At 43.4% G+C, this 10,909-nt stretch overlaps 1 protein-coding gene across 1 annotated transcript; it reads right to left on the reverse strand.

Annotated features, from left to right (window-relative positions):
* Positions 1-1,475: 1,475 nt before the first annotated feature.
* LOC146809821 (uncharacterized) lies at positions 1,476-10,660 on the reverse strand. The gene is made up of 2 exons (XM_085616675.1): positions 8,849-10,660; positions 1,476-5,239 (listed from the first exon to the last, which is right to left on the reverse strand). Exon 2 carries the CDS (start codon positions 3,084-3,086, stop codon positions 1,476-1,478), a length of 1,611 nt encoding a protein of 536 aa, XP_085472801.1. The 5' UTR covers positions 3,087-5,239; positions 8,849-10,660.
* Between the last annotated feature and the right edge of the window lie 249 nt (positions 10,661-10,909).

The following is a 10,909-nucleotide window of genomic DNA, read 5'->3' on the forward strand; positions in this document are numbered from 1 at the left end:
CGATGACAGCGAGGAGGGCGGTGTCTGTGCCTTGGCCAGGGCGAAACCCCGTTTGGGACCGTCGCAGCAGATTGTTCGATTCCAGGAACTGGGACAACTGAGTGTTGACTAGTTTTTCGGCAATTTTGCTGATGCCCGGAAGGAGCGAGATTGGTCTATAATTGGCCAGGTCGGCGGGGTCCAGTTGGGGTTTTTTATGAAGGGCTTTGACTACCGCTCCCTTCCAGCTAGGAGGAACGATGCCTTGGGAAAGAGAGGCATTGATCAACTCCAAAACTGAAGGGACAATCGCAGGGGCGACTGTTTTAAGAAGCCTCATGGGGGAAGGATCAAGGGGGGAGCCACTTTTCATAATGGCCAGATCCCTATCAACTTCGTCCGATGTAACCGCCCTAAAGGCATTAAGCAGCGGGCGAGGGGCGCCTACCGGACAGGTGTCATTCATCACATTGTCCCAGCAAGGTAGCTGACTAGGCTGCGGGAGTGAATCTAGGATGTGGGAAATTTTAGAGTCGAAGAATTTGGCTAATTCTTTGCTCCTGTCTGGACGGGCCACGGTCAGTGGTGGGGGTTCAGGAACCTTTAGAAGTTCTTTGACAATGAGATAGGATTCTCTTGCGGAATTAGTGGCATTTTTTATTCTATCGTCATAGTAGGAGGCTTTAGAGATTTTCAGAGCAGATTTGTATGCTCTCACAGTCCTCCGATATACATCTTTATTGGAGTGAAGCCAATCCTTCCTCCACAATCGCTCAGCTTTTTTACATTCCTTCCGGAGGGCTCTGAGTTCTGAATTGAACCAGGGGGCTGAACTTGTCTTTCCACTCTTGTCTTCGCGGGTTTTTATAGGTATAATGGAGTCAAGTGAGTCGGAAATCCACTTACTGAAGTTACTATCAGCTGTAACAGGGTCCCCGGAGGGGGCGGGGGTCGTTGATTCTAGAGCATTGGCCCAGTCTTTGATAGAGAGTCTGGACCATGCCCTATCCCGAGTGTAAGGGGTGGGCTTGGGGGGCTTCCTAAGTTCTCCTGGCCAAAAAAGGGGGACCAGAAAATGGTCTGTCCAGGGGAGGGGGCAAGAGGGTCTAGCCTGAAGGGTACTGACATTTGTAAAGACAGGGTCGAGCAGGTGGCCCTTAATATGGGTGGCTCCGATATTGGTCAGTTGGAGACCATAGGCAGCTAAGTCCGAAATCAGGTCAGCAGCCCCTGTGTCAAGGGGATCATCAAAGTGGATATTGAGGTCCCCTAGAACAGTGAAGTTGGGTGTAGAGTGGGAAAGAGCTGATATGGAATCTAGTAGAGCGCTGGCAAAGGGGCCGAAATGGCCGGGAGGACGGTACACCAGAAGGCCTGTCAGCGTGGTTGTCGGGGCTAGATGGATGGTAAAAAGGCAGCTCTCTGAGTCCTTGATGTGAGCATCGCTAATTCTGCATGAGAAGTGATCTCTGTGCAGAATGGCAAGTCCGCCCCCTCTACCACAGGGGCGCGCTTGGGACTGGATAAGGAAGCCCGGGGCCAGAGCCAAGACCACATTCTTTTACTGGTACATCATTAAGCCACTCCAGTGATGTTGAGACACAGACTTTTGCAAAGCGAGACTCTATGATGTCTTTCTGTTGCTCGATTTTGCTTGAAACTTCAGGTCGATAGCTACAGTGCAATACTTGTTCAGTCTGTAGTTCTGCACATATCATTTTCTGGACCTCATTGATAAAGTGGGTCTTTTGATCTGATTTCAGAGAAACTTGCAATTTATACTTAGGGATTGATTTTTGCAGTAACACATTTGCTACCATGTGATTGTCAACTCTTCTGGTTGTGTAGGAATTAGGCATTTTGATGACAGTGTCCTTTCGCATTCTTTTGAAGGGACCTTCTGATCTCCCTATGTGACTCACTGTAGCGTGTGTTCTTTTCCCTGCATTCATTGGTTGACATGTCACATCTCGATGACACTCTTCTTCTGCGAGCTTCCTAAACATTTGCTGGTATCTATATTTTCTAAAGAGACGTTTCATTGAATTCCTCTCTAAGTGTGTGTGTCCATGCATGTATCGTGTCATTGGCAACGACAAACTGTTTGGCAACATTGATCTCCCATCAGCTGATACTTGGATATCATTTGCGTTTTTCTCAAAATCTGTTCTGATCCATCCTTGTTGTTCTTCCTCTGAAACAGTTTCTTGTACACCCTGCAACTCTTCACAAGTGTTCGATATTGACATCAACATTGGATAGATAGTGTCCTTTTCAGATTCACATGTGAAATTCCCCTTAAATGTGTAAGCTAGCAGGACACTATATTGGGCAACCAAATTTGCATCTATCTTTCCCATGACAATTGTTATTCTCATTTGAGCAGTTAGACTGCATTCTATGGTAAGGACATTCAATTTTGTATCTTGTGCTGAGGTAAATTCTTGTAAACATTGGCCATCTACAAAATAGACATGATCGGGCTCAATCAGAGGTTCGGCATTAATGACTAACCTTGGCTTCATGCATTGATTCATGACACATAGGCATTCAGGTTCAGCTTCATCACAAACATTTTCCTTTACTAGCATTAGACTCAATACATTTGAATTTCGACATGTTTCAATTTCAAGATTTTTCAGTAACAATTCCACAAAACGAGAACCCATTTCAGTTATTGGACATTCCATCATTAATTTCTCACTCTTTTTGTGACTGACATCAACCACAGCTACTAAGTTAAGGCAGCTGGGCATTTCTGTGACTATGGGGTCAAAGGTCATTGGGAAAAACGTCACAGACTTTTGAACATCTTCATGTTTTTGAACAGACACTGAGAGAGCGCAGCCCTCCCTCTCACTGCAAATTGGTGTATATTCTTTTAAATAAACTTGCATCCCTAGTGCCGGGGCAAAACACATTTTCTCTTTCGACTCTAGGCATGCTTTTGCGCAATCGTTGTCCAATGGAAGCGGATCAGACACATCCTTTTGTGTCAGCCTCAGTAAAGGCTTAGCCACTAGGGAAAGGTTTGGTGTCGACTGTCTACGGTAGCCAACCATTCCCAACAACATTCTGATTTCTTTCTGAATTCGAGGTGGATTCATCTGGTGAATTGCTTCCACTCTCTCTGGTGACAACTTTCTAGCTCCTTTTTCAATTATGTGTCCCAGATATTGATCTCCTTTCTGGCAGTACTCCTGACTATCCTCATTATAAACCTGACAGATATCAATAACGGTAAGCCATTCTTCAGTACATGCAATTTGAAAAGGAATATTGGCTGGATTCGGTTCCACAGGACAACACAGACCAACTATGCTGCTAATCTTCTGCACTAATCTATACTTCTCATTGGGTTTCTGTAAACCCGTGATCAGAGAGTTACATGAACTTCCAATCAATTCCTGCAAAAGTCCCTCGCTCAGTTTATCTTCAGTTACGGGTGAAATTCCTGCAACTGTCTATTGTGTCGAATTGTATGATGGTGTTGCTGTATACATGGCATCTGATTCTAATTTGACTAAGACTGGTTCTGCACTTTTTATTAATTCGACATCTTTCGTTGTGAACTCCCATACTACTGGGTTCACCATTTCTTCCAAATCAGAGGGTAATTTTTCAACCGTCATTTCTGAAACCAATCCTTCAGCTGTCTCTTGTTGAACCATTCTAAACTGTACATCCTCATCAGGAGTCTGATTTTCAATATCGTCCGGTGTACAGTAAATTGTGCAGTTTAATTTGAAAAACAATTGTTTTCCTGTCAGGCCTGAGTCACAAACAATAAATTGGTAACTTTCTTCAAATGGGTCTATTTGTGGTGCAAATTCTTCTAAAATTGGGTTTGTAATTTCTTTGTTTAAAACTCCTACAACTTCGCACTTTTTCCCTAAATAAGGTAGGTCTGGACCTTCCACTGTTCTCACAATAGATCTAATGATCTCAGAAATGTTGAGGACAAAATTGTTGATTTCAAATACAGCCAACTGTTGAAACGTGTTCTGGTTTATGTTCTGAAAAAAATTCAAATTTGCTTTGGACAACTGATTTAAGTTAATCTGAGGGCTTCCCATAATTTGTGGGACGATCTGGGCTTGGAGAACTTGTCTCATTGGTACCTGTTTCTGAATTGCCATTTGCTTTTGCTGAACTGGCATCTGCATTTCTCCCTCTATTTGTGCATTTCCATTTACTGCATCAGGTTTAAGTCTACACTTCCTCTTCCAATGCTCAAATCTGTTACAAAGATGGCAAAAGGTCACTTTCTTCAACATCGCGACATCCATACTTGAATTTAGACCAACCAAAACTCCTCTATGTCTGTCCTGTAAAACACCAATTCCTCCTTCAGGACCTTGTACTCCTGCTTGTGGAACCACACCTTGTATCTCACCTTTATCTTTACAATCCCATCTATCAACTTTCTTTGCCAACCAACCACACTTTGCTGAATGTACACACTGATCTGACCAAAGATCATTAATCCAATAACAAATTGAGACACAAAGATTCTCATGTCACTAACATGAGTACACTCTCTCTTGCTGTGCTGTTGAAAATCATGACACACTCTTTCACATAATTCATTAACCAAATCTTTTAGTTCTTGTGAGGTTCTCTTGATTTTTACCCAATTAAGATCTTTTAGTGTCACTAGGCCCTTCAGAAAAGTAACCACTGCTTCATTTTTCTCCATAACAGAAGATGGTGCATTAGTGCAAGACCCTCTCATTGTCTCCTCACTTGACCCTTGCACAACCGCTTTACATTCAAACCACAATTCAATTAGCTCTGCAGTGTCAAAGAACATTTTGAAATCAATCCACAATACATTTGAGATTTCAAGAAATCCATCAACTTGTGTGGTACACACAGGTTTGTCTCTCAATTTTGGAAATTTGTTCACAAATGATGCAAGTTCACCTTTGTCCCGTGGTACATGAACATACACTTCTCCCACTATTTCTCTCAATGGATAAGCTGAAGTTTCTCCCTCACCCTGTTCATTGTTTTCCTCAACTAGGTCTGGTGGTTTCTTTTTCTTCTCCCATTTCTTTTCTAGGTCTGGCGGTTTCTTTTTCTTTTCATGTTTCCTTGCCCACCTAATTTCTCAAAACCCTTCCATTCACAAATGTATTTCACCCATTCTGCAACGTGTAATCGCATTTGTGAATAACGTGTTGTCTCAATTGCTTCATCATCCACCTGTACCCTGAAGCTTTCCTGAAACTGAAAACTTCCTGAAACATCAATTTCTCTATTTAAGCTGACCGCTTAGTTTCATGCACTAAGGGATAGCCAGACATTTAACTACGGCGCTTTGTACTCGCTAGCGCTTCGCTTATCTTAACGCAACTTACTAGCTTACTGGCGTTTTTTAACAATTATTCCTCGTTTTGTATTTCAGTTGGTTGCTTTGTTCATACCTTGCTTTTAACTGTATTCTTAGCCGCCCACACTCCTGCACTGCAATTTGTGAATTCACCGCTACTTAGCGGATTGCATCACCGTATCACTGTATTTGGCCGCCATCTTGGGGGACTGGATTAGCGGGTGGTGCCATTGCACTGAGCGCTCTAGTGCTCAGCCGAACGTGTGGGGAGTCTCTATTTAACCCTCCCTTAGCTCGCGCAGCGATAACGCGCAGCGGTCGCGCCTGACTCGTGCCTGAGTCAGGCCAGAGTCCTGCCCGTCTGCGCCCGTCAGCGTCACGGAGGCGTGGAGGCGGACCCCTATCGTAGGTGTTCATTCTCTGCATCTGCTGTTTTGTGTATGCCGAACATGTTGCCCAGGGATACCTTGCCACTTCTCGCACCCCATCGGACGCATTTTAAGATTCCTGCCCATCCGACGGCACTTCGAGGTGGCCTTATCAATGCCCGTTCTATCTGTAATAACGCCCAAAATATACATGATTTGATCTCTGACAATATGCTAGATTGGATATTGGTCACCGAAACCTGGCTGAAGCCGTGGTGTAATCCAGATCTAGTCATAGCCTTACCACAAGACTACTCAATACAGCGGTTAGATAGACCCTTACAACGAGGATGAGGCATTGCTATTATTCACCGCAATTCCTTAAAATGCTCTTCCTACGAGTTGGTAGACATTAAAGGAGCTGAAGCATTAGCCTTCTCCCTGGCCATCCATGACTCGTTCACCTTTTCTGGGGTATTGATTTATCGCCCCCCAGGCCCAGCGAAGGAATTCCTTGACAACTTGGGAAACATATTAAGTGATTTAGTGCTTAGATTTTCTAATTTTACTGTGTTAGGAGATTTAAACCTGCATCTTGATTCTCCCTCTGCTCCTGGAGTTGACAGCTTTATGGAGACTATCAATGTCCTGGGACTCACCCTATTGACCCATGAAAGTACACATTCAGGAGGTCTCATTTTGGATTGTATTTGCTCTAACTCCACTAAACTTGTTGTAAAATCACCCTGTCCCCAGATCTGGTCTGACCACTTTTTCATACCTTTTCATATTTCATTAAACCATAAAACTATGATACCGATTTTTAACAGGAAACCTAATTCCAAGTCCTTGTGTAAACCCAATTGGAAGAAATTATCCAAGAGACCTGATCTGATTGATTCTCTTATATCTAGTGCACCTACGACAACAGGGAATACAACTGGAGACAATCAAGGTTTCTGTGATTGGTTAAACAGGGTAGGTCACCAATTAGACCCTATTAGGTCTCAGATCTCCAGTTCTAATGTTAGAACAATAAAGAGGAGAGCCCCTTGGTTCTCATCTGCCCTACGATCAGAACTGACAGAGTTAAAAAAACTGGAACGGAGATGGCGCAGGCTATATGAAGCCTCTGCTCGGGACACTTACAAACAAGCAAGAAGAATCTATCATGCTCACATAAAGTCAGCTAAGAAAGCGCATTTTCTCCAGGCCATTTCTGTGGCAGCTCAAGGCAATAAGGAAAAAGAAATTTTTAAAATAGTCAAGGATTTTACTAACCCGTCAGTCCTTCGGCAGGAAATACCGCCATCCCAGAAACTCTGTGATGAAATTGCAGTGTATTTTGAGAATAAGATCCTGGACATTGTTAAGACTTTCCCCCAAACATCGTCCACTATAGAAATCACAGAAATCACTGAGAGCACAGAGAGCAAGGAAAGTACAGCCACTCTGGAAATATTCTCTCACGTAACGCTGGAAGACTCTTTAAAGGCCATTTTAGCCTGTAAATCGGGCTCGCCTTTTGATCCCTGTCCCGCATTAGTCCTACATACCCTAGCCACAGTAATGAATCCCATTATTAATGGGATCATTAATTCATCTCTAGCCACAGCGGATATTCCAAACGACTGGAAACTTGCTGCTCTTAAGCCTCTTCAAAAAAAGGCATTAGCCGACCCGACCACCCTCTCCAATTTACGGCCAATATCCCTGCTCCCTGCTCTATCCAAAATGACTGAGAAGTTCGTGAATTACCAGCTCACGAGTTTCTTGGAAGAAAATAATATTCTGCATTCCAATCAGTCAGGGTTCAGATCTAATCATTCTACCGAATCTGCCCTGCTGTTTACAGCAGAGACCCTTCGGATGGCCTTGGACCAGGGTAAGAAAGCTGTATTAATCCTACTTGACCTGTCGGCAGCCTTTGATACGGTTTCTCATAACATCCTTCTGAACCGTCTGGCTGCCGCAGGAGTAGGTGGGGTGGTTCTGGCCTGGCTAAAAAATTTCCTCACAAATAGACAACAAGTTACAGTGCTTGGTAATTTTCAATCTGAGGCCAGACCTCTTAGCTCTGGAGTTCCTCAGGGATCAAGCTTGAGTCCACTGCTCTTTAACTTGTATATGGTCCCCCTGATGAAACTAATCACAAGTTTCCAGATTAGTAGTATCTCGTACGCTGATGATACTCAGCTTATTTTAGTACTAGATGGCGACCATTTAGATAGTGAGGACAATCTCAGACAGTGTCTAGCTGCTACTTTTCATTGGATGGCGGACAATCACCTTAAATGCAACGCTGGCAAAACAGAAATTATTCCCTTTGGTAAACAAAACCTGTTTTCCCCAACAACTTGCTGGCCCGAGGATGCTGAAGTTCCCCCTATGGCCATCACCTCTGCTCGGAATTTGGGCATCAGGTTTGATTGCCAGCTATCCTTTAAACAACAAGCGCTGACTGTAGCAGGCTCATGCTTCTGTATAATAAAATCATTAAGGAAGTTTTTTGATCTCCTGCCCTTGCCAGCTAGGAAGACAGTCGCAGTTGCTCTGATCACCTCTAGGCTGGACTATTGTAATAGTTTATATGCTGGAGCCAATAAAACAGTACTACGTAAACTACAAATAGTCCAGCATGCTGCGGCTCGTTTAGTACTACGCTGGCCTCGTAAATCATCTGCATCAGCGGCACTGAATACTCTTCACTGGCTCCCCATTGGTAAAAGGATTCTTTTTAAGATCCTTTTACTCACTTTTAGGGCCTTCCATCAGCAAGGTCCGAAGCATCTGTGTCATGGCTTTAAACGTTACCATCCGGCACGCTGTTTGAGATCATCAGGACTGAATCTGCTTACTATCCCTAAATTCAGGCTAGCTACCAAGGGTGGCAAATCTCTTTTTGTCTTGGGTGCTAAAGCCTGGAACGGTCTTCCCTCTTTCATCCGATCCTTGTCGCAGGAGGCCCAATTTAGAAAGGCTCTGAAAACATGGATCTTTTCTCTTACTGACGCGGCTTGCTTAGCAATGGTGTAGTCTTGGTGCCTGTGTGAATTATGTCTTCCCCTCTCAACTTTTCCATCTGGTTGACTCAGCGCCAAGATACTCCTTGGAGTGGTAGCCGCGCGGTATAAATGCACCTTTACATTACATTACATTACATTACATCTTTTCGGGCCAAATCAGTCAGTCTGTCACGTATAGTTTCTGCACATTTTGTAATTTCCTTACTCAAGTAAATTAAGTCTTTTTCCTGATACTGGTTCAAATTACCAAGATCTAAACCTTCCCTGAGAATTTCTTCAAGTTCAATTTTTAAATTTGAAACATTGTGTAGTCTCTCTTTTTCAGTTTCTGGGTCAATTTGTTCTACCATGTTCTTTGTCCTTTCAATCCCTGCTGCTTCCTCAAACCATGGTCGAAAAATCCCATCTTCAATTAAATCTGTTTCTCCCTTTGCTATTGGTGTTTTAAAGACAATATTTTCTCTATCTTTCAATGCTTGAACTGTCTGGGGCAGTTTCTGTTCTGTAATCTGTGAATTCTGAGATGTCGAGATAAACCCTGATGTAATTACTCCTTCTACAGTTCTTTGAGCTTCTTGAGTTGGGACCATATTAATTTGGACAGTCAAAATTTGTCTACGCATTGTTTGTGCAGCTACAGTTTGTAATTTTTGTACCGAATCAGTCACAATTGGAGCATTAACGCCTGGATGTATCACTATCGGTATCGAATCAACAGGTGGTGGGGCAATCTGGAACGTCTTTAGAGTTAACTCAATCTGCATTTTCTTTGGTTCAACAGAAGCAGTAGCCACTGTTGTACTTGCTGGTACACTACTATCATAATTTGTACTGAGGACCACATTAGGTGGAGGACACTCAGTTAATAATGCATCCAATATTCCATCCCCTAAATCACTATCGGTTTGAGGCTTTTTGTCATCTATAATTTCCTCCTCCTGTATCTGATTCTTTACCCTATCGTTCTCTCTTTCTATGTCTCTTGCTGTCTTTTCCCACAAGCTTAAGGCTTCAAATTGTGCGGCTCTAGATGGTGACTTTATTTCAGATAACATTTCTCTTAATCTGTCAATAATTTGCAGTTCAAAAGTACCATATTTTGGAAATCTCAAAGGACCCTCTTTCTCAGTAAGCTTGCACCATTGGCGAATCCACAAACATGAAAACAATCCCACATTCGCTAACATAAAATGTGCAGGCGTTCCCTCAGGTGGGGTCTCGTCACCGACCCAAATCGAATTTGTCGATTTACCTCTCAAAAGTGTCTTAAAACCTTTAAACAATTTCATTTCTGCAATAATTCAATCCAATATTTGTATTCAATTCCGCAAACGTCAAATTTTTCCCTCCAATCCTGTTGCAGTTTAAATTTTTGAAGACTTAAAACCAATCTCGATACGGTAATCACACAACGAACCTATCGCAGCACACTCTGATGTCACTATTCCCCCGCTCGCAGCGGTTCACCCTCTCATACTCACTCACACGTCCCTTTCATACGCTGAAATAACCTTTTGTCCCAAACGAGTTACTTCTCTGACTGTCCATCCACAGTCTCTCGAAATTATCGACCTCGGTTGGCAACTGTCTGTCCACGTCCGACCAGACAATCACCTCTGATAGGTTACAAATACTCAAATTCCACGTACAACAACCCACGACCAGCGTTGGTTACTCACGCACTCACACATTCGCACCCCCTATCTCGGTCCGGGCAATCGATGACGTCTCACGATCCCCTTTCGGTGGTCAACAAAATCTACCGCGGGTGTCTTCTACACCCAATCGCTTAAGCTACTGGTCGAGCCTAAGACTTTCCCGGGCTGCGCGCGCTCACAGCCTGATCTCACAATCACTCAACACTCACTCCAACTCCGCAAGACATCACACATTCAAATCAACACCGCAATCTAACACACTCCATGCAATTACCACAACCGCCATTACCGCAACTGGAATTACCACAACTGAAATTTCGCATACCACAATCTAATCCAATGCAATTACCGCATATGCCATTACCGCATACCATGATCTAATCAAACGCAATTACCGCAATATGCAATTACCTCAATCAAAATTTACCGCAATCAGAAATTAACGCAAATGTGCTGCTCCCTATTAATACTCACATCTTCTTCAGTAACCACCTTCTTGGACCGCCTTCTAATACCGCTTTGCCAATCTTCAACTTCTGGGCA

Source organism: Triturus cristatus, chromosome 7 (assembly GCF_964204655.1).
Source record: "Triturus cristatus chromosome 7, aTriCri1.1, whole genome shotgun sequence".
Taxonomy (NCBI): domain Eukaryota; kingdom Metazoa; phylum Chordata; class Amphibia; order Caudata; family Salamandridae; genus Triturus; species Triturus cristatus.